Genomic DNA, 25086 nt, shown 5'->3' on the forward strand with positions numbered 1-25086 from the left:
AGGTAAACTTTACGTGTGTCCTTTGTCACATGCGTTTTAATAATGTTCGGTCCAGCGCGCGCCATCCAATGTTGCTGCTTGTAATCTTGGCTTCAACACAGAACGTTCCCCCACTCCCCGAAGATCCCTCACGCAGGTGATCCTCCCACACTGGTCCACACCCAGGAACTACATCCAAAAGCGATGGCCGTGTCCTGGCCACCTGGATGACAGATTCCCCCGGAACTAGTCGGTGAGACACCTTCTGATTTCTCACAGAAGGGATAGTGGTACCATCAGTCACATGCAATGCACACTCACAGGTGGTAGGGGCTGCCCCCTCCACCCCCTTAGAACTCCCAACTCCCTCACCACACCGCTTGGTAGGAGCATCTCTGGCATGTTTTCCTGGTAGGCCAAGTACCCCAAGTCAGGAAGGATCCCTGTTCTCCCCACCTCCCCCCCCCCCAGACAGGGTCACGACCCTGTCCATATCACACTGCACAGTTATTTAGCCCATCACAAGGGATAGGCTTGTGATATTTAATAGGGATTCTATGTTACACACTCTTGCTACAAACCAACCACTTGCAGTGTATCTGACCACTACAATGACATGTTAGAGCACTCATACATAAAGACTAAAGGTAATTTGTAAAACTGCAATATTAATCACAGCCCAAGAATCTAACAACAAAATACACCTGTTCATTAGTAAACTGAAGACATTTATCATGTGCCAGAGACTTCATTCTCTACTGCTACAAAAGCTGTAGTACCTTTGGAATAAGGAACATCTTAGAACCAGAAGTGAAATCGGTAAGCTCAACGTTATGTGGTATTTGGATAGCACCTAATGGCCACAATCATGGCCTAAGAGTGCTTCGGGTTAGCTGGGAGGTCTGCAGAACGTAGTCCAAGGACACATGATGAACCGTGCAGGATATTACATGAAAACTACAAAGTTAAGTTTGATATTGTATGCAACGGTCCTTTTTTGGCAGCAGTGACATACTGTACTGCTATATTTAGTAGATTTGGGTGCGAGTACTGTGCAGTTTGCTAGGTCAGGGAATAAGCAATTGCTGGCATGGACCGAATTTGGCAGGGATTTCATCCAGCTAATATGGAGATGCTGCACCAAAAGGTGAGTTGAACAATGTGTATTGGTGCAACTCAGCCTAGAGCAACTGATTGCAGTTATGGGGTCTCCAATAAAATTGCCTTGGAGAGAAGGGCCTTACAGGGTACTGTATATACCTACTGCATGAAAATGACAATTTTGGGATACATGCAAATCATGATAATCTTACCTCTGTACCTTGCATACAGTGGTTTGACCAAATATGAGACATGCCTACCACAAATAGACAGCCACCTCCCTTCCACCGTCACACTTTACCGTTGTCACAGCCGGTCATTCTCCCTCTCAAACAGCTACACTGTCCACTGAGTGCACAAGAAAGATCTGAGAATTTGCAGATGAAGGGTTTAGATTGGAGGCTCCACTCGTTAGCATAATCAAAATGCTATAGGTTACACAAAGCATTCACTTTTGTTTCAGACAAATGTATCTTCTGCAAATGCCTTAATCTTAGATTTATTATATTGTGGTGACCCAATTCAACCAGTTGAGACCTGCAGGATCCAAGTAAGCTATGCAGTTAGGCATCAGTCACATGGGGCAGGTTAGGGAGTTCAGGAGGCAGTGGAAAGCCACCCGCTAGATGATGCTGTACACAGGCGATACCCCGGCATCTCTCTCCTCTCCCATTCCCACAGACAATCAATTCTGGTCTCTATAGGAGAAAGTCAAAGTCTGCAAGTATGACGCAAACAAAACTTCAAAAGGCAGAATGACAGCCGTTGCAAATATGCAGTGCACAAATATCCTCACATTACCAACCGCTTAACCGCATTAAACCAGAAACAGTCTTACACACAAAGAAGCCGTGCTCCAGGATGAAGACTGGCCTTCAGGTTGGAGCGGGGGGGGGGGGGGGTTGGTGGAGAGAGAAAGAGAGAGAAAGAGAGAGAAAGAGAGAGAAAGAGAGAGAAAGAGAGAGAAAGAGAGAGAAAGAAAGAGAAAGAAAGAGAGACACGAGGTTGGGAGTCGAAAAAAAGCTCAAAGGAGTAAGGACAGAACAGAAACTACCCCACATCAGATAGGTTGAAGAAGGAGCACGTAGGAGAAAATAGGAGAGTGAGAGCACAACAGTGCGTTTAGAGAGCAACAGCACATGAGAGAGCGCAACAGCACGTGAGAGCGCAAGAGATCAACAGCGTGCAAGAAAGAAGGCAAGAGCGTAAAGAGACGCCAACCGAGCGCAGATGAGGGAGCAAGCAAGCAAGCAAAAGAGAGCAACAGTCAGCAGAGGCAGAAGTAAGTGGGCAGAAGAATTAAGAGAAACAAGAAAAGGAGGAAAAGTAGACAGCAGTAATGGCAGAGTGTAGAGGACATCTTGCAATCGTGTAAGCTGCAGTCAGAGAAGCTTGTCCCAGGGAGTCCACATGTGCTCTGGACACATTCGTGATGAGGGGCCGTTAGGAGCAGTCGAGAGTACAGGCTCTGCCATGGGCATTTCTCCCAGGTCACTGATATCCTGTTTTTCCTTTACAAGTTTCAAATGGGCATTTGGATTTGAACCTGGGTGTAATGTCCATCACTAGAATCTTCCCCATTTAGAGGCATTGCAGTTCATAGGATTTTAGACAGCTGTTCTTGTTCCAGGTATTCCCTTCCATACTTTAAATCAACCAGATTTTCTCTAAATCTATTTTTTTTAAAAATTATTTTTACTGAGAACGCCTGTTTTAAAGCATAGCTTGTGGGGTTGTTTCGGATTCTATTTTGTGCCGAAGAGAAAACGGTTTTCCAAGAGACTTCCCAAATGCAGTACTTGCCAAAAATACAAAGGTTTCTTCCAGCAGGCTCTCTGGCTCACAACAATCAAGCACATATTTGTGCCAGATTTAGAACGATTTCCAACTTTGTCTGAAAAACGGTGTCAACCTTAGGCAAGATGGTACTGCCTCTCTTTACTAATGTAGTTTTGGCTCTACTGGAAACTTCCCCCAGTCCAAGGATTCAGCTAGAATTACACCAAAGTATAGACATTCTGAGACCTCTTGTAACCTAGGTTTGCAAACATGGAGCCTGAGGACTTCCATGAGCACCTGCTGCAATCACAGAGCCCTGGGAGCCAGGTGTTAACTAGTCAATGTCATTAAGCACCTGAAAATAGGTATGCAATAGCATCACACAGGAGCTGGTGCAAACCCATTCTACATCAAACCCCAGGAAAGACCAGAGACCCTGCCACCAGTAGAATTCCACAGCTGGGTACAACAGTACTATTATCAAGCGGGACAGGTGAGCGAAAGGGAACCGTAGTCTGCCCAAATACACACCAATCACAAAGCCCACTAAAGCATTGTAACTGGCCTAAGTGTTGTGCGGCAACTGAACACAAAGTGTGCTAGAGTCTAAAAACCAATCCAGCAGGAGGGGAAGGGTGGGTGTTAGGAGTTGGTTGGAAAGCAAGCAGAGAGAGAGGTTGGAAGGGAGAAAGTGGAGCGGGAAAGGAGAAAGACAGTATATAGGGGGGGGAGAAACAGACAAAGGATAAAGATGGACATCAAAAGGAGGGAATAGTTGGAAAGTAAATTGGAGGGGGGGGGGGGGTTAATGAGAGAAACAAGGAGGCAGATAAAGAAGAGTAAGATTGCGTCACACTGTTGCTGGCGACCGTTCTTAGATCTGGAGCTCGCCGAACTGATTACTGCAAACCACACATGTCGCCCTTGACCACGAAATGGAGGCAACAATGGCAATCAAAACAGTTGCAGAAGGTAGAAGGTTGCCTTTCTCTAGGATAAAAGTCATGGGCGTCAAACACTTGCATTCATTCCCTTTTCCGACTTGTCCCTTTCCTGCTCTGCTTTTCCTTTGGATTTTCCCAGGGGGCACAGGGTTGATGAACCGATTGCTGATTAATATTACGTGGAGCATACTGCCTTTCTAGAGTCTTTCCCCTAGGATTGTACTGTATGGGATATTTGGGCACTATGTATTGGACATGGCTAATGTAATGCCCCTTCTGTTTGCCTCTACTAATGTAAATGGGATAACTCACCGGATGAGATGAAAAAAGGTGCTATTTTTTTTTAATGAAAAAATAAATAAGACATGCCATTTCTTCAGGACACCTACCTGAAAGTAGAGCGAAAGGTTAGGTTGAGGCTAATGTTTCAAATCCATATAAAACCAAAATTCTGCAGGTGGAGGGGAGCGAGCGTGCTGTTTGCTAAGCACAGAAAGTATAATGTGCTACAAGATTACAAGGACAATTAAGGGCGAATAATGGGGGTCATAAGTACACACTGAATGTTCAGACTGCATTATAACCAGTGTCTATGCGGCAAATTAGAGAGACTGTATCCTTCTTTGAAAGCCTGACAAGTAATAATAAATTTGCTATGTGATAATATTAGAATAGCGGGCCCAGCTAGGCTGAAACACTTGTATGGGGTTGCTGTGGTACTCTTGTTCAGAGGAGAATCGCCTCGTATTTCGGTGCTGGATTGCCCCTGGGCAGGACAAAGACTGATATGCGGGGAAATGTCTTCTCTGTGAAAAGAACAGTGAGCTAAAGACTTGGTTGAGACTCTCCCAGGTGCCATCCACCCAAGAACAAGTCAATGGGCTGTGTTCATGCTGGTAGAGAGTTTCCCAGACACCCCTCTGTTTTATAAGCCAGATGAGGCAGGATATGAACCCGAGCAGAATATAGAGGCTGGAGCATCATAGAGATAGAGAGGACTCGTACTGCTTGTCGGGGGGCGGCAGTTTCTCACATAGGGACTTTGTCGATGGCGGACTGCTGATTTCGCTCAGCCATTGACAGGACAATGGAAAATAGATGTGGCCATGCCCTGCAGAACTTGGAGATCTGGCCGGCGAGTGCGATGCAAAAATGCCACAAAGAAACTTAGCGTCAGATAATCAACTCCAGTTTCACAGATTGCCTGCATAAAGACATGGACGAGTTGATTGAAATCAGCAGTGCATCAGTAGACACAATGTGGTTAACTCTATAACTATATGTGGTGCTCTGAAAGCATGCCTGAGAAGTATGATAATTGTGTATGCCGCTAAGGGACACAAGTAGAGGACAGGTGGCCTGCATGAAAAAAAAAAGATGACCTACGAGTGCCGTGTCAGGGTGCCTCAAAGAGTCACGGGAGGACCAACACGAGAGTCTGTACTCCTCCACCAGCCAAGAAAGACTGAGTCCAGAAGTGTTTGGGAAAATATAAACTCCAAGAGACTGACTTCTGAGTTGCCTGGGAGGCCGCCTTGAACCGAGGGATGGGGAGCACACAGAACCATTGTTTTGAGTCATCCGTTAATTCCCCTGACGATTACAGTTCTTTTTGCAGAGAAATGAGACTCTGTCTAACAGCTGAAATCTTTCTTGGGTGTACAATCTATGGCAACAATGTTAGTAGTTTCCAAGAAAGTGGTGGAGTGCTAGTCGAGCACTCCTTTGACAGAGGTGCAATTAATACTCAGACTTACGCATAGCTAGCCTTAGACAGTCAGCGTTACTGATTGTTAGCTGGAAAACCTGGCATTTAGAGACCCCTGCGCTAGATTGGAGGGAGCTCCCTGGAGGCTGAGTGAGAGAAGCCCATCAGTATACCCTGCCTACTCCCTGACCAGAATAAAAACATACTTGTACCATCTTGAAAATAAAAACTCTTGAACCATCTTTGGTAACCTGGGAGTTAAATGAAGCCATCCGTGAGACTTGGTGAGGGAGAGGGATTTAGGGGGTGCTGTGGTATTACGGTGGGCATGCTGAGGACAGGAGTGCTTAGTCCACCTGGATGGGACAGCTCAGAAGAACAAGTTACTTACCCCTGTAACATTCTATTGATTGAATGTTCCTCCCACGTATTCCTCATCTTATGATAATTATCCTTCCAGCTTTAGCTGCTTCAGAATTTCTTTTCCACTGGGGGCGCTGTGTGCTGTCTCGTCGAGTCAATGTCCCTAGAGGGCCTCCATTCGACTGTTGACATCAATAGCACGTGCAGCGCCCGTTGGATTCAGTTCTGTTTTTCCCTCCTGTAGAGTAATTACCAGGCGTACCATGGACCTTAGGCTCCAAGAAAGCATAACACGTAAACTCTACGGTGCGGTAGGCTGGGAGGGCCGATGAGGAATACATGGGAGGAACATCCAATCGAAAGAATGTTACCATGGGGTAAGTAACTTGTTCTTTGAATGTATTGTGTCCTCCCAGCTATTCCTTATCCAAAACAGTTTTAATTTGGTGGTGGGAGTATGAATTATATTCTGTTTTAATTTTTAGTCATGGACTAAATGAAGGACCGTTTTTCCAAATTGTTCTTCCTGACTGGAAGATTAATCCAGGCAGTAATGTTTCACAAACGTGTGAATAGATGAACAAGAGGTCACTGAACAAATGTCTTTGGACTGGGAAAACTCTCTGAAGAGCAGAATAGTTTGCCATGCCCCTTGTGGAATGTGCTCTCAAGCCTCTCAAGGTCTATGCCCGCTAACCTGTACCATTCCCCAATAGCCGGGATGATCCATCTGGTTAGGGTCCGTTTGTAACAGCTAAACCCAATTTAGGGTCTGTATAGCCGATGAAGTGGTCATTTCGACTAAATTTAGCCATTCTTGATATATAAAATCAGAGAGCCCTTTTTGGGTCCAGCCTATGTAATATTTCCACCTCCTTTCCTGTTTGAGGATGGGGATATAAAGGTGGCAAAATAATTTTTTGCGACAAGTGGAAGGAGGAGACTACTTTAGGTAAAAAAATAAATAAAAAAGGTTTCATCCTGAGAACAACGTTGTCTTTATAGAAAAAGATATGTGGGGCTTTACAGGAAAGTGCCTGCAACTCGCTTACCCTGCGGGCTATTGAGATTAGCAAAACAGTTTAAGGTTAAGAGTCTTGATGGGCGTGAGTGTATAGGCTCAAAAGGAATGCATGTTAGAAATGTTAACACCAGGTTAAGATCCCAAACAGTGACTTTGAATGGTACTGGTGGAAATACGTTAGTAAGACCCTTTAGGAATTGAACAATGCAGAGGGATTTTAAAATATGAATCCTCCTCTGCAGAGCGCTTGAAAATAGATAGCGCTGCCAGGTAACCTTTAATTGTTCCAATCTGGAGCCCCAGATTCGCCAAATCTAACAAAAAAGAAAGCACCATAGGTGTGTCACATAGAAAGGGTTCCACATTCTTATTCCTGCACCACCTGTTGAACTTTTCCAATGGCAGTGGTACAAAGATTTCGTTGCTGGCATTCTGGCCGAAAGCAAGACTCCACTATGTCATTCAGGAGGTCCCAATCCTTGGATCTCAACCTCTCAGAAACCGTGCGAGAAGGTGGAGTCTTCACCACTGGATGGAGAACCCTGACCCTCCTGTCGCGAGAGAAGGTCCTCGCTTTGTGGAAGACGCATTGGAGGGCAGATGGAAGGTCCGGGTACCACGTCCTCCAGGCCAGATCCGGAGCAATTAGGATCATGTATTTCCTGAACGTTCTCAACCTCCTGATCACATGAGGAACGACGGGGACTGGAGGAAACGCGTACAGGAGTGGAAACTCCCAGTCCACTACGAATGCATCTCCTAGACCTCCTCTTGGGGGAAATTCCCTGGAGTAGAACAGTTCACATTTCCGGTTGACACCTGGTCACGAGCAGATCCACTTGCGGGGTTCCCTAAAAGGTGAAGATCTCTAGAAGGACTTACTGAGCTAGTTCCCACTCGTGGGAGACTGTGCTAGGCCTGCTCGGAGCGTCTGGCACCGTGCTATCCTCTCTGGCTAGGTGCGCTGACAATTGAGAGATTCCTTCTTGAATTGCCCAGAACTCTACGACTCTTTTCTTGTTGAGTTAGTACATGGCCACTGTTTTGTCCAGCATTATCAGGACATTCTTTCCCCATACAGGGCAGAAAGGCCTTCAGCACTAGTCTGATTGCCCTCAGCTCCAAAAGGTTGATGCGTAGTTTGGACTCCGATGAGACCACTGACTGCTGATTGTCAGCTCGTTGGCATGGGCTCCCCACCCCGTGAGTGAGGCGTCAGTTATTACAATCATCTCCGGCCATGGTTGCCAAAAAGATTCTCCTTTGAGAATGTGGTCCTTGCAAGCCCACCAAAGAAGGTTCAGAGAGACTCTGATTTTTTTTTTTTTTTTTTGTGTGTGATCTGACATTCTGCCTGAGAATTGGGAACATTGACTTCTGAGAGCCCATTGGAGGGATCTCATTCCAAGGCGAGCCTCTGGCACCAGAAAAATGCAGGATGCCATGAGACCGAGCAGCCTCAAAAAATAAAAGGCCAGAAGATGCTGGGCACCCTGGAATTTGGTGACCATCTGCAGAATATGTTGAGCCCTCACCTCGGGAGGCAAAGCTTTCCCTGAGGAAGCATCCAGGACCGCTCCAGAGTCCGAGATGGTATCATGTGGGATATCTTGTAATTAAGGGAAATTACAAGGAGCCTAGTTTGTGGAGAGAATGGCAGGTTGCGCTGTGATCTTCCCGGACTTGTTCAAGTAAACATGCCCTGATCAGCCAATCAATCGTCCAAGTAAGGATAGATGTGAATCCCCACCCCCCCTCTCCTGAGACTCACTTCCACCACCACCATTAACTTGGTGAAAACCTTTAGGCGGATGTCAGCCCGAATGGGAGAACTCGAATCTGATCATGAGAACCTCCAACCGCGAACCTCAGGTACTTTCTGTGCCTGTGATGGATAGGCACAAGACAATAAGCATCATGAAGGTCCAATGACACGATGGAATCTTGGAGCTGGAGAGCCTGAAGGATTTGGTAAAGGGTAACCATCGTAATCTTGTCCTTCCTGAGGAACTTGTTCAAGTTTCTTAAGTCCAAAATGGGTCTCAATTCGCCATCCTTTTTGGGAATGAGAAAGTATCGGGAGTACCAACCCTTGCTCCTTTCTGCCACATGTATGGGTTCTATAGCACCTTTCTCTAGCAGGGTAAATATTTCCTGCACAGGGAGCGGATCCGGAACTTTGAAAGAGTTGTTCTCCGGAACTTTGAAAGAGTTGTTCTCCGGTGAATGATCCAGAGGCCCTTTTTGGAAATTAAGGTAGTAAACTTGTGCCCAAGCATCTGAAGTAACGCCCTGCCATTCTTTCAGATGCTAAGTAAGTCTGCCTCCCACCAGGGTCGTGAGTCAAGGCCTCCGAGTGGTTTTGATGCGGCTGAAGCCAAGGGTAAAACTGCTGCTGGTGGGGGCTGGCTTAGCACCTCTCCCTCGTCCACCACGAGGGAATCTTCTCAATTGGAAGGGGACAAGCCAGTCGAGAAGTAGAATCGAAAGGACTTTCCCCACCAAGAAGATGAACCAGAGTAGAGGTGTTGAGGCTATCTAATGGCGGCGCTAAGGGATTTAGCCGCCGCTTTCGATGTCTGCAACTTTTTCATACTCCCATCAGCCTTGCTGCCAAACAGCCACGAGCTGTCAAAGGGCATATTGAGGAGTCTAGACTGCATAGGTGGTGCAAATCCGGACTTCAACCACGCAAATCTGCGCACAACTGTGCTAGTGGAGATGCTGTCTGTAGTATCCAGACCTGATGGAGACATTCAGCCATTGCCCCTTTACCATCCTTGATGATAGCTAGGAAGCCGTCTCTTCCTTAACCTTCCGGGATGTGGTCAGCTGCCATAGCTACACAGTCCCACAAGGTAAACGTAAACCTTGACAAGGTTCAAGTTGCGTTGGTGGACTTTAATACCATACTACCAGCAGTAAATATTTTTCTTGCCCAGGCATCTACTCACTTATCATCCCTATCAGGAGGGATAGAGGGGTATGCCGATTGCTTAGTAGCTGTAGCAGCTTGAACCACCAAACATTCTAGTGCTGGATGTTTTGTTAAGTACTCTGGGTCACTGCTGGATGGCCTACATTTTCTAGTAAAATTTGTATTCAATGGAGCCCCAGTCTCTGGCGTCTCCCAATTAGCGGAGACCCTTTTTTGGTAGGGTAGTGTGAAATGGCAAAACCTCATCTAAAATATGGTCAGGCCATCCCGCTCAAAAGAAGTCTGCTCCAACCTAAAAACTCTCATTACTTTGCTCACCAACTTTCTATATGAGGAGTCAGCGTGGTTAGTAGGATCTGGTTTGCCAAATTCCAGTTCGGGAGAGGCATCTAAACCACTGGCTGACTGAAGGTTATCATACACGTCTTTTAACCTAGACTCTTCTGAGATGAATTCATCTGGCACATTAGGGGTGCCACATTGTAACACAAATGGTACTGTGTTAACATCTGAAGGTTCATTATCTCCATAGATAAAGGTTAAAGACTTTAAAAAGTATTTCTTTGGCAAGGGTTTGAAAACCTTTCTCTGGGTTACGGTTGGCTTCGACAACTTCAAAGTAATCGCTGACAACAACTTTGAAGTCGGAGTCGATTTTGTCAGAGTCGATCAAGCTTTTTTTTTTTTTTGATGCTGTACTGGCTTATGGTTTGTTTCTGAAGATTTTGCTTTGTCGTCTTTATGCAGATCGACCGGGGCATGGGCTTTCTGCTTGTCCTTCGAGGGGGGTCAGGCCGCATTCTCAAAGATTTTAAGCATTTACAAAATGCATCCCATTTTGCTAGAGAGTCTGACTTAGTTGGACATTTGATCGCCTCTGCCGAGGAATCACTAGAGGTCGAAGGTGACCTATGATGCCGTTTCTTGGCCTTCAAAGAAGAAGAACGGCGCAATCAACTTCTCGATCAAGATCTTTTCCGTCGAGGAGAATCCCTCCACTCATTGGTCTTTCTTTTTGGGCTCTTCGAAGGAGACTTTGAAGGCAACCTCCTCACCGCCAATTTACCTTTAGGCTCCCTGAGAGCCTTTTCGGTCATCGCCTGACAGGAGTTACAGTCAGGAGGTACGGTGATTGGTACCAAGGCACCACAGACATAGGCGGTGATCAACATCTTCAATCCACAGTCTTGGCACTTCTTGAAGCCCGCCTTAGGCATTGATGAGGCCGACAGGGGGGGGGGGGGGAAGACATTTTCATTGATCGAAAATAGCTGACAAAGTTCTCTGAAGAACCAAAGCGCGCTGTAATTCTTTGAAGCGATAGCTCGGAAAAACGGAACTGAAGCCAACAGGCGCTGCGTGCACCATTTATACTGAGGATGACGTTGACAGTTGAATGGAGGCCCTCGAGGGACATCGATGAGATGGCACACAGCGGCCCCTGTCAAAAAAAAGAATCCGAAAACAGCTAAAGCTGGAACGATAATCATCATAAGATGAGGAATACGTGGGAGGACACAATCCATTCGAAAATGTGTGGTTTTCAGTATTATTTTCATGAATCCACAGGGCGTGCATGCAGACAATCTAAACTCGCAGGATTACTGTTTCGTACTTCACCGTTTAGAAAAAGGTTGCAATATAAATAGCCTTCATGGTAACAGAGAGAAGTTTCAAATTCATTATTTCTGCGACCAAAAGGCAACTAAATTTGCAGAGCACTGGCGCGGCGTACACAGAACCAATGGCTTGGAGCAACCCATCTTCTCACTAAGCCAGCAAGGAGGCGGGTATAGAAAAACCTTTTCTCCAATACTTGTGCACGGGTTTCACCAAGTAAAATTCCTTCTAGAATGCCTTGGGCAAGCATAGGGTCAATCAACTTTCAGAAAGGAACAGGGCAAAGGTACTGCACGCATTCTTGATTTCAGGGATGATTGCAAAGCAGAGGGCTGCAACCTGCGGCTCTCCAGATGGGAGTTGTAGTCCAAAACATCATCTTGCACTATGCTGTTTGGGGATGGTAGCGGGTGTAGCCCAAAACATCTGGAGCGCCAAAGGTTTCAGACTCCTGCAATAGGTTATCCAGGCACAAATGACAGAGTGGTAGATCTTCTTTATGTTCGGCATTCGTGCTACCTTGTTGGAGTATTTTGGCCGTCCAAACTCAACAGTTTAATTACATAAGAAGTCAAATAACAGCTGTGTGTTGTCCGCATGGCATAAAGAAGACTCCAAGTGCTAATAAAAGAAAGTCGAGGTTTAACAAAAAGGTCAGACTGTATTAAGTCCAGACAATGCACCAAGCACATCAAATAACAGCGTTGAACGGATAAAGCAATATCCCTTAGGCAAGGTTTGACCAGGTTAGCTTTTTTTGCAATACTGCAACTGTATTGTGCAATGGTGTGAAAGACAAGACAGAAAGGTTGGACCGGGTGTCGAAGGAAACCGAGAAGGTTACCAGAGTGTTACCTTTGCCAAGTGCTTTGCAATGCCTCGGCCTCTGAAGGCATCAGGAACCTCTGTGTGCTGCAAGTCCACGGTCCGTTTCCCGACATATTCATACAGCAAAACAGCCCGGTCGTGGCACCCTGAGAGCACACAAGTCAAGAGACAGAATGTTAAAGCCAGATAGATACCTCGAAAAGCAGATGAACAAACAAGAGTCACTTCATACTCTTGCCCAGTGCACTTTGCAAGATACTCTGTTGGCTGATCGAGGTAATAAGAATGCACTGAATCGGACCAATTGCATGTAAAGTGCTTCAAGTGGCTTTTGCCCACTATACTAAAACAAAAAAAGTGCCAGACCAATTCCTTTCTAGCTTTATTGATTCAACCTTCAGTTACTGTCATTAGCCTTGGAGATGCATAGTACAATGCAGTGGCATCTCCAGGAACTGTATTTGGGGAGCACACGGGTCAACAGGCAAGTCAGGAAGCCACTTACTATTTTCAGTTATAAAAGTCCTATACATCAAAAATGGCTTCCATAGTCTCTAAACTCCAGAGGATGGTTCAAGGGTTTGTATTATCAATTTCCAAACTAAATTGTTCTGGATGATCTTAGTAGACTGCTGTTGGTTTAGACTAATGCATTTCCCTGTGTGGTCCCTTGACCGCCCCTGGGCTCCCTCCACCCTACCCCATGCTTCCGTATTTCCCAACATAGTAGCAGAGACTAGAGATTAGTAACCCCACCAACTGCCTAATTCAATCTAAGCTTAAGGTGAGGACCTAAAAGCCAAAGCCTTGCGCTTAGGGATTTCTCAAGGGCTGCCCTGTTCTACCATTCTCCCCATGACCATACAAGTGTGACGCAAGATTGTGCCTGTATCTCCCAGACACCCACACTCTCCCTCTGTTCCTTTTGCTTGATTTGTCTCCCTCCCCTTTCTGATCCTCTTATTTATGCTATCACATGTTCTTCTGTTCTCCTCCTGCCCCCTCCTTACAACCCTCCATCTACCTTTCTCTCCCCTCATCCACCAACTACTCTATCCTGTTTCCAACCACCCCTACTCAAACTACTCCCACCTTTCCTTGTCCAGAGTTATTTAGCACTCCCAGCAAGCATCTTAAAATAATGGGTACAATGGTGCAGTTTACAGTACACTCATATTTGGGTAAAATGCCTCACATTTGACAATCAGTTTTGTATGGTAACATGAAAAACATCCCATTGTTGCCAGGTCACCCAACAGCGTGCAGGTGTATTTAACCTGTAGGTGTTTGCCAGTGGCTGGCATGGGGTGTGATTTGTCCCACACTCTTTAGGATAACAACCAGTTGAATTGAAACCCACATATTTAGAAGTTTGCCCTGTTGCATGGAGGTCGAGGTGTCACTGGAGCAGGTGCTGGTAACAAAAAAAAAGACGACTCTCGCATCCTCAGATGAGAAGGGCGAACTATCGCTTGAACCAGGCTGAGTACCAGTGAAGCACCAGGCTGAGGGATCTTAACCCTTACTTAACGCCTTCATAATTGGAGTGGCCACGACCTGCATATATCACGACGCAAATGAGCCCTCCTTCTCCAGGGAAGACGTATGCTGTTTGGTGAAAGGGATTGGTTCTCAAATTAAGCACAGTGTACATGGAGTGCATACTGGTTAAGGAAAGCCGATATTAGGGATTACTGTGTCAGGGTGGGGTCAATGTCTGTACACAGGAACACTGGTGGAGACCACTGAACAGAAGTGGTCCGACCAAGCTGTTCAGGAAATGAGAACTCAAGAACTTTGCCAATTTCCAAACTAGTCAAGATTTCATATTTCCAAAGACCCTGAGGAATTCCTTTGCAAGTAGATATTTGAATAACAATGTTTATTCACATGCCACATCAAGTACAAGTGTCAATATATCCTGCTAATATATTTAAATTCTAAAACAGTATCGTTGTGTAAATGCTGACTGTATTTGTGGGTAATAAAGTTGATTTTTACAACATAAAGTGGATGAAGACGCATAGATTTGAGATGTGTGGTTTGCTAATTTTTGCAACAAGGCCATCCAAATTTTAAAAGATGTGTTTCTTAACTCGGAAAAGATGGTTTTAAAAATAAAATAGAAAAGATGGTGTCCTCATCTCGGCGGAGCAGCATTTATGTACCCTAAAACGTTCACAGAAACTGCCCTCTTACGGCCACTGACCCACCTTGCACACATAACCCAATCTCTTCGACAAAGGGGAAAGTAAAATACCATAGATGCTGCGCTTGATCTAGTTTACCAATCACTTTTTCCTCCACTGGTTCTCTGCAAAAACTGTTGAGTACTGCTTCAAGCTTGTCGACTGATGTAGTGCCGAGTTATATACTTCTCCTGAACACGATTCTTTTAAGGAAATTGACAAAAAAATTAAATGTAAAGGCTCCAAAAGCAGGGACAAAACTACCTGCATTTCAGCCGCTAGAAAACCGCTGAATTTGCATAAGCAAGGATATCAGGAACACATGACCAATTGACTGGCAGTAGAATCACGAATAGGTGAAGAAACACCCATAGGCAATAACTGGGACTCAATCACAGAGCAGCAATAGAAACTGGAAAAGTGAAATTGACAACAGGAACGCCATTGGGCAAAAGGGAACATTGATCACTGTTGTATTGCAGTCCTTACAATCAGTATGTATATTTTGTAACAGAAGGGAGCAAGAGAGAATAGAGTCATGGGAATCTGAACAGATCAAAGTAGGTACATGGGAGACTCCTAAGGAGTCATCACCAGACCGCAGCCTAAAGTCTCCTCCCATGTGGACGAAGGTAGCCGCTACCTGATCCTAACTCTGGCGGTGGTATTGGGCGGGAAATCACATGGGAGGAGAAGGCTATCAAGGGGGGAGTGGTGACTGTTAGGAGCGACGCGGTATTCACCTTCTTTGGAAGACAGTGAAATCATTCCTAGATACTGATAGGCTCATCAGTGTAGCAACCCCTCCCTTATAAATACACAAAGAACTTGTCATGAGAAGTCTTTCTAACCAGAATAAAGTTGGTACCTCAAGGGGTCAGGAATTAAATATAAGAACTTTGAATTGTCATAATTCTGAAATAATTAGAAGTCCTCAAAATAATGGGAAATTACAAACTCTTTGTATAGCCTCCCCTTACTCTCAAACCTCAGTTCATAAAGCAGTCTGAATTAACTGACAGGAACATAGAACAAACGAATGTCATACAATTCTTTATGGAATTCAGTTCCCAGAAGGCTAGAGGTATTCGGATAAGGAAGAAGGGCTTGTGGACAATGAGGACCCAGAATGCAAAGGTGCGGTCTAGGTGCTGCAGCCCAAGACACCTTAGCGGGAAATTTAAATTCCGAGATAAAGCACAGCTGTGGAATGCAGGTGAAGCAGAGGAAGAAGGCCAAGCAGTTACTGAAGGCCGTTTGAGAGGAAGTCGAAGCTATCCGAGAGGCAGGAGTAGACACAGCGAGAAGCACGCCATCAGAAGTCAGAAAGAAAAAAAAAAATGCACGGAAGCTCGACCGCAAAGCCAGACAATGCGAAGGAGGAGCCGCAGAGAACCAGTGAGTTGGCTGAATATAAAGGCAATGTAACAATTTTGAATACCGAACAATTAAAGCAGGAAGCTTTTTCTGAATGTCAAACAAGTAAAGAAACCGAGTGCCAAAGAACAAAGTTCCCTTATAATAGAATAGCAGCGGGGAAGGTTTATGACCAGCATTATAAACAGGAAAGAGGCTGCCAGCAGACTTTAATAGTACCACCAGTGAGGAACGCCTTTAACAAGCATTATTAACAGCCAAGCAGCTATGGGAAAGCTCATTACCAGTATTTTCATCAGCCAAGAAGTTGTGAGAAAACCTCAAAGCAATCAAGACATAAATCCCCTTATAAGAGGTACACTTTTGGGAAAGCATATATCTCACATTGCCAACAGCCAAGAGACTGTGAAACCATTCAGAGGTGACAAGAGTACAACTCTTCCTTTTTGGGATCTGAATTGGAGGAAGCTTGTAACCCAAAATGCTATCAATCACAAAGCAATCTAGAAGCTATTGAGAGACACTTTGAGAATAATTCTTCTATGTTCCATTTTTAGATTGGGGAAAACTGGAACCCAAGTTTCCAAGAGACTATAAGAAAAAGTAGTTGTTGTTCAATCCTCCTTCCAAGAGATTGGCATGGAGAATCTTGGAATTAATATTGCCATCAAGTTGGAAAGTAATTGTAGGAGTTTTTCTTTCTTTCTTCCTGGCAGGCAAGTATACCAGAAAAGGGCATATTGTCGTTATTCCTGGCAGGCGAGTGGACCAGGAAAGAAAATGATTTGGTAAAATACCTTTGTGGCAAAAAAGTGTGTTGATTATTGACACGCAGTGGCATCACTAAAACAAGTTGATTTGCTATCTTGACAAAAGTATTTCAAGAAGATGTATGGCCATCTGACAACATTTAGTTCATTTGAACAATTGCATTGGCTGGTTTTGTGTTTGGGGAAGAAACACGGGGAATATTGTGGAAATTATCAAGTTGTTTATAAATTAGCAACCAAACATTGTGGAAGCGACATTGGTTGTATCTCAGAGAAAGATAGTGGTTGAATACTTTTTTCATTACCGTGAACAGAACTTTGTTGAGTCAGAACTGTAATCAAAGTATTTCTGAATTGATGCAGGGGGAATGGAGTTCAACCCTGGTCGCAAGGTGTGCTTTCAAGAAAGTTTAACTCTGAATTAAGAAACGGTTTTGTTGAACCAAAGTTAGCTATACTTTCCTTGTATAATGTTGTTGTTTGTATTAGTGTGAGGGTCAGCACTGTTTTGGACACTAGGTCATTTTTCTTTAGTCTTAGTTTGCTAGGCAGGGATCTTTCCGTCAGGATGGGTGCTGGGTGCTGATCAAAACCTTTCTATTTAAATAAAATGGCAAACCTTGAGAAAACATTACATTTGTGTCCGTCTCACATTTCTGACTCCTCACATATTGCACTGCAGGGTTTGAAATTGAGGGGAGCTTGGAGCTATTTGGCTCCTGTCTGTATTCTAGAAGAGCCTGGTTAGCTGGACATTAGCAGCTACCAGGAGCTACATCTGGCTCCCCTGTACAACTGATACAAACCTATGTGCATTTAACAATGTAAATTCGTGACAAGCTATAAATAAACGTTGACACATCTATAAGACATTTAAAGAATAAAGGATCATAAATGATTAACAAAAAGATATTTTTGCATCTTATATGACAGATTTGCAGACTGCTATTTACTAGCTCCTTGTTCTCCAATGGTAGGTCCTGGTCACCAATGCTGCATACCCAGGATCTGCCTTTAGATACTGCTTGTCCAAACCCAATTTCGATGCCTGCACTGAATTACATGTGCTGTGAAATACTCATTTGAATAGAATGGAAAATCCTGTTGCCCTGAAGCAGATCAGATGCTGGTTTGTACACTTGTAGGAATCTGACACATCAAGAGACCGGGGCACTTAAATCGTTACAAGACACTGATGATAACTGGGCTATCCGGTCTACCAATAAAGTTTGAGGTATTGCCCAATATGAGGCCATGGTCAACCACTTGACATAAATGTTTCAGTACATCCTGCTGGAAAAGGATCACAGCAAATAATTGATAATCCATGCACTGAAGCGGGTTCGAGTACATTAGAAGCTTGATTTCTTACCCCCATGGTGTTAGAAGCCCAAAATTAGATACTTTGCCAAAAATACACAAAAATTCGAAAGATCCTCCTGGATGCCCTATTGTGTCAGTATGTGGTTCAATTTGAAACACTACAGAGAACTAAAAAAACAAAGAAAAACACAGCGCTAGAGAGACACATCTGTGACAGAAGATAGGCTGTTCGAAATGGCTTGCAACATCCCAGTCACGTTCGATATTACAGCCCTATACATGAACATTCCCGAAGAGGAAGCATTAGCGGTATCACAGTTTGTAGTAAATTCACGCAAGCTCCAGATAAAGTCCCTACTCATTTTATTCTCATGTTATTGATCACTTAGTGTCAAGACTACTTTGCATTTGTAAGCAAAGAGGAAAAGTTACAGCAATGGGGCAGCCTCTGCCCCAAGCATTGGCAAACCTTTCATCTCTTGCTTTGAAGAAACATTATCCCCAGACCATTTGTTCTCTTACAACATGGTTTGCTGGATGAAAGGTTTCCGATATGAAAATGGAGTCTGACAGGAGATTGAGATCCGGCTTAATAGCCTTCATACACACTTGACGTTTATAATCATTTAACACTCAGGAAATTGCTTTCCTTGACATATTGTTCAAACATCCTGGGTGGGTTATATACCACACTACAGAAAGCAAATACAGATCGCAACACCATGCTTCACTAAACAAAATCCCCCAAAACCTGCGGGATAATCTCCATACAGTCAATTCTTAAGTTGATGGGATAACTAGAGGTTTACCAAAAGGCTTCACAGTGAAGGCCAACGTACACATTGAAAATTGTTGCGATTCGAATATCCGCTCAGCCCTTTAAAAAGAACTGCCAAAAGAGTATGGTTCACCATGTGATACGGCTAGTAATGTGACCCTGTCAAGAGAGGATGTGGAACCCGCTCAGCCTGGAGCAGGAGGTCTACAAGAATTTTGCCAGAGCCAGTCATGCCCCTGGGGAGTGGGAGTTGGGCGGGCCCTAGCCTTTGTCCCTTCTACTTGTGCATGGCTGCAACTGTCAAGCACCATTTCTTTCTCCAATTCTGTTGCACACAATCCTGGCCAATGGTTCTCCCTTTTTCCCATAGGACTGCAACAACCAGTCCTTGCAGCATATATGCGACTTCAGCACTCAGCTAGAAAAGAGGCAGAGACGAACAAACTGTTACGCTCAACTGGTTCCCACAGGGGTGTCGAGCGGAACTTGACAGCCACGGTCTCCACCAACGTGATGCGTAGTGCAGAGATGATGGACTGGCCCACCTAGCTTCGTCTGCTTGACCCGTAGAAGTAGTCTCCTAAAGGCAGAGAAAGGGAATCACCTCTGATATTCCTGTTCATAAATCTCACCTTATAGTTTTGAATGATGAGCTCTCCATCCTGCGAGGAACGCAGGGGCACGTTGATGGCCAGTTACTTCACTGGCTTGAGGATATTGGAAGAGTTCTAGCCAAATCTTGGCTCCAAACCTCCTGGCGAAGGACCGCAAGTATATAGTTCTTAAGAGTTCAAAAATGTCTGAATAATCACTCTTGTCCAATTCCTTTGTTTATCTTGCAGCTTAGACCCAAAAGAAGATCGTCTTGTGGCAGCTAAAAGCGTTCAGGTAAGAGTCAGTGTTATCCCACACTGTCCGTTAAATGATGCCAAGGTTTAACTCGCTGCTTTCTCTTTTCTTACAGGTGCGGCGTAACAAGATTTGACGTGCTGGTGAATAATACCTCCGGCGGTAAAATCAGGTAAGTATCTGGTGGCAAAGAGATTGTCCTTGTTTGTTCCCTTGGCTCACCTTGTTGTTTTCTTGTCCCCCTTAGGTGCTGGAATGCGGCAACATATTGATGGAGACAGCGCCAGATCGTAGAGATGCTGCGAGGAACCGTGAGTATGGCGCCGCGCTGCTGCTGGCTATGCGACGCGTTTAAAATAAAGTCTGTTTCTAGTTCAAAAGGTGCGCTGAATACGGAATCAGGTAAGAAACCCAATAATGTTCTTGTTCTAACCTTTCTTCTTCTTCTTTCCTTTCTTTCTAGGCGCTCTGGACTCGAGGCGGGCGTGGCAAGATGCTGGATGCAGGCACGGTGAGCGTTACGCTGCAGGATGCAGAATAGCGCGAAGCGTGTGCTGCTCTTCGGGTGTGATTTAAATAGCCTCCAAAGTAGTCCCAGGTAAGTATTCCTCCACAACCACACCCGAGTAACAAAATAGTCCTTAAGGTAAAGTAGTCCCTTCCAAGCCTCACATGGGCTTGGATCTCTTGCAGCATGGTCTGTATCAGGTAAGATTTAACATATGAGCCTGGCGCCTATGGCGCCAGGACTGATGCCCCATATGAGCCTGGCACCATACACGCCAGGACTGTACCCATATAGCCCCTAACAGGGGTTGCTGGGCTTTCTCTGGGTAACATGATGCCTGCTTCCGGGGTTGTTGGACTTGGTCTGGATGCCCGGGGGTAGGCATCATGACACAAACAAAGGGAGGAAAGCCATTGAAGGGAAACCTGCAGTTTGGAGACTCCATGCAACTTGGATATGAACTCTCACATGGATTTTGCATATAGCGTGCTTTCATTATGACAAATCGGCAGACCTGTGTATGAAAAGGTGGCAGGGCTTAAAGCCAGTTTTAAACTTTAATAGCTGTAACTCAGTCCAGGGGGAGAAAGAAGGCCGCAGTTGGCCTGGTAAATCAGCTGACATGGAAGGCCTATCAAGGCGGAAGGTGATAGTGAGCCGAAGGAACTGGCCAGTGTGGGTTTTTCAGATGAGGTCAAGGGAGGAGAAGGCAGATTAAGTCAGTTGGAGGCAGGCAGTGCAGTGGTGCATGGAGGAGAATTGGAGGCAGCGTGTGCAAGGTGAGTTTTTGAGTGGTCAGAGAAAGTGGTTCTTGGGTGAGAGTACATGTATGGAGAGTGAGGGAGAGTGTAGGGTTTTGATTGGGAGAGCTGTGGGAGGAGATGGAAAGAGAGAGTAGTAGCGAGCAGAGTGGAGTGTAGAAGTAAGGAAGAGGAGAGCAAGAGAAAGAAAACCTCAGAAGGACCAGAGAGGGTAGGGACTGAGGAAGAGCATGAGGAGGAATAGGAGTGAGTAGAGGACGGGTGGAGCATGGGCAATTGGAAAGCACCTATTCCAATTGTCAAGGCCATTGTTATTCTTCTAGGACCCGTGGATAGAATCCACCTCAGAAGACCGTGAGGGAGATAGCTAGACAACAGATTTGCCTTTAGGCGCTCACAATTAGTCAGTCATTTACTAGACAGGTGGAATTACCAACAATCAAGCAAGACCATGCAGAGCAACATAGGTTTGAATCCCGGATCCGCGCTTCGAATCCGGATTTAGGTACGCTATTAGCTGCGTTATAAAAAAACAATTTAATTAATAAACGAATGATACCTGGGCTTGGGAGGGAAGAGTAAGAACAAGCCTGATACTGCAGTAAATGTCAAATAAAAGTTTAAAACATCCCAGAATTTCCTTGCATTCACCAGCAAGGTTGGAGTACCATGTAATGGCACCCGGGCTTCATAAAAACGACTAAACTATGCGAGTGGTTGAGTATTTTTTGCTGGGCCTGCATATGTTAATCATCCTTGCTTTGATCAAGTTTGAATTCTTGCATGGTCTGAGAAGGGTTTCGATGGATATTCACTTCATACGTGGCTGCCACAATACACCATATCTAGCCACTAGAGTGCACTGTAGTGTTTCTGTATTCTGGGTCACCAGTATTTGGGGAGTTTTTTTCTGTTTTTCAATTGTGCAACCTGCAAGCTTGAAACAGCAGATTATCCAAGCATTTTGCCTTGATCCAGTCTGAATGGAGCAGAAGTACCACTTCACCAAGCAATTGGGGTAAGCATTCCTTCTTCCCCTCACATGATCAAGCATGACTCTCCATGTTTTTTCTGGAAGTCAGTACTGTGGGGGGTGGTGCTGTAGACTAAGTGAATTGGGTCAGAAAGGAGCTGTAAAGTCACAGGTAGTGTTAGAAAGAAACCCTTTATTCATTTGTGGGTTCTCTAGTCCCATCATAAAAAGGGCTCAAACCATGCAAATGTTCATGAATACTGAGTGAAATTACAATTACCTGAACCCCCAATACGGAGCCATCTTTGAATGGATTCTACATAAGTGTCCCCCTCTAGCGCCCACACCCTTTCTGCAGGGCTGACAAATCCCTAAAACCTCAGACAGCGTGCCAAGAAGGTCTACTGGGAAAATCTTAATAGTGAATGTTTCAGACCGTGTGCGGATTGGATGAATATAGAAAAGCACAAACTTTATCAACCAGGAAAAACCCTTACCCATCCATAACCTCTCCCCAAGCCTCTTTCAGGTTTTCCTAGTTCTCTGCCACAATATCTTGTCCACTGGCTGCTTCAGGGTGGCCTGTTATTTTTTTTTTTTACTCTGGCCTCTGTGCCAACCATGATGGAAGGGCATTATATGGCTCCTGTGGTTATGTGGAGGGTGTGGGCAATTTTTCCCACTCATTCCTTCACAACACCAACACTGTAAACCAACTGGGTTAGTCACTTGTAGTATTATTATTATTATTATTATATTAAACACCCAGATGCTGTTTGTTGTATAACTTTGAGGGCAACTGACAGCTGGCCGTACCACTTTTGAACACAAGGAACAGCGATTGAGGAGCCTAAATCTTCAGATCACCATGCAAGGCATAAAATAAGCAGTGTTACATAGCAATTTGCTATGCAAACCTGTAGGTTTGCTACTTAAATTAAAACTTGTGTAGCAAAGATAGCTATTTAATGTACCTACTCAATGAAAGCACAGCTCACCCTGTATATTCTCCCAGTATGCTCTCCATGCCAAGCTCAAAGGGGCCAATGGAGGTGTGGGGGCAGTGAAAGGGAAAGAAGTAATCATCCACTCCACTCACAAGAGCAAGAGCTGGAGTGCTAGGAAAGAATTTGTTTTTTCTTTTTTCTTTTTTTTTTTTTATAACCAGGATAATACTTTTAATAGGCTAACTGTATCCTGCCTGGCAAAGCCCAGTATCTGTTACTTTAAAGACAGTCATGTAATTCCTTTCCTAAAAATGTAAGCTGCTACAGAATTACAGTATTGCTACTGTAAAACACTGCATTGTCTCAATGCTTTACAGTCAAGTTTAAGTCAGTGTATTTAAATCTCATAACGTAAACTACATTTAATTTTGTTAGGGCCGGTACATCACATTCACGAGTGAGCACATTTGAAAATATATATGACCACACAGCAAAATGTTTTTCATGGCAAAACTAGTTCTTTGATCAGCTAGTTGCATATACATATGTGCAACTGGTGCTCAACCCATGAGCTGATCCCACACTCCTGGATAGTCTATCTGATCACCCTATACCAACTACCCCGAAAAAGTGAGATGGCGGCAAACTGCATTATCCCACCTAGTTTGTCCAAATCTCTACCTGCTACACCATATACCCTGCTTAGTCTCTTAGTTTCTTTCCTCTTACATAATGAATACACAGACCTAACAAGAGGTAGTAATCCATAGTTCCATCGAGTCTGTACATCGACAGATCTGCTGCAATACCATACCCTGCAGTTAGCCTCCAGAGCTTGCTTTGCTCTATGATTATGATTGCATTATATATTAGCACCTGAGGGATAGGGCTGGACAAACAGTTTCCAAAGCCTTTTTATCATATCTATTTATTTGTGTTCATTCATTCATCTAACCTTTTACATTTTACAGACACTCATCTAGGGCTTGCAAAGTCTACTCGCATAGTCAAGTAGATTTTATGAAGGGCGAGTACCATTTGCAAGGGAATCTTTGAAGCTTTTATGTAACATTTACATTGCAATAAAATGTTAAATAAAAGTTTCACTGTGCATGGCCTGCCTCAGGATGGCAGCAATGTGCCAAACAGAAAGGGGGTTTGTGGCGACAAGCACCATTTTATAGAAATCACATGTACATTTTTGTCATCTGTTGCTATGGGTCAAATGCATTAAAAAAAAAAAAAAATTACATTTTTTTTTTTGGTAGAGTAGGTAAACTAAGCTACTTGATCCCCAGGTCTAGTGGAATTTAAGAATGTGCAACGCCTGACTCTTCTCACTAACGTCTTACTTCAGCGGTACACAAAAATGCTGTATGAAAGCTCATTTTATGCCTTAGGTACAAATAACTCTGGTCACATTGAAAATATTAGTTTGATATTGCTAATCAAATGGGTTTATTTCCCAACCAAGAAAGTTTTAATTAGCAAACTCTGCAAATTAATTTTTGAAAACTAATTTATGCCTTGCCATGAGGAACATTTTTAGTTTGAGTGGGAAGCTGCTTACTCTTTTGCTTGCCATCACTTCAAGTGAACTGTTGAAAAACCCTGAAAAGTGGGCTGCCCAAGGACTACTTGCACATTTCATTGGTTCGGAAAATAAACAACCCTGCATCTTTTCTTTTGACAATCAATCCTTTATAGAATCCAGATTATGATTTTGTATGGACCCATCTACATCAACTGACGCAATTGTTTTTTTTCCACATTTCCTGCACCGCAAGTCTCCCAAAGTTCACCTTAACTAACAACCGCAGCCCCCACCCCCTCGCCTACCCAGAAAGCTCTAATACTTAATGCATAGATGTGAACCCTTCTCTGGTCTACTGCGATGGCTGTGTTTGAGCTGGCAGGTTGGGGCCAAATAACCATTCCTTACTTTGCTAGTAGGCCCAGTGCTGACAGGCTATGGCCGGACAATGCTTAACCTCCCAAACCTGACCCACTGGCACCGCTCCCATGAGCGTCTGGCCCGCTACTTAAATCAACCTGATCTGAGCATACCAACAGTACATGGATACTCCTCCAAAAGGCACAGGCGAGTTCCACTTTCTAGAATCGGGTCTTACTGGCATTTTAGTCTAAACGTTAATTATCCATCAAAACTTTTGATATCACACTGTCAAGCACAGTGAGGAGGATTTTTCAGTGCTTTACACATTATTAGAATTGTCCATTTAGAAAGTGCTCAATACTCAAGAGGTTTCTAAGCGTGGACCCAGGATTCAAACCTGTGTTGCTCTGTGTCCTCTTGCTTCCAAGAT

General features: G+C 44.4%; 1 protein-coding gene across 1 annotated transcript in view; it reads right to left on the reverse strand.

Moving 5' to 3' along the window:
- NATD1 (N-acetyltransferase domain containing 1) overlaps positions 1 to 25086 on the reverse strand; it is a 120045-nt gene that overhangs the window by 63900 nt on the left and 31059 nt on the right. The window contains exon 2 of the mRNA XM_069645765.1: positions 12312 to 12430. Within this exon, the coding sequence (XP_069501866.1) occupies positions 12312 to 12430 (119 nt within the window). The remainder of the gene's footprint in view (positions 1 to 12311; positions 12431 to 25086) is intronic.

This window comes from Ambystoma mexicanum, chromosome 2p, assembly GCF_040938575.1.
Source record: "Ambystoma mexicanum isolate Mex_15411 chromosome 2p, UKY_AmexF1_1, whole genome shotgun sequence".
In the NCBI taxonomy this organism is placed as follows: domain Eukaryota; kingdom Metazoa; phylum Chordata; class Amphibia; order Caudata; family Ambystomatidae; genus Ambystoma; species Ambystoma mexicanum.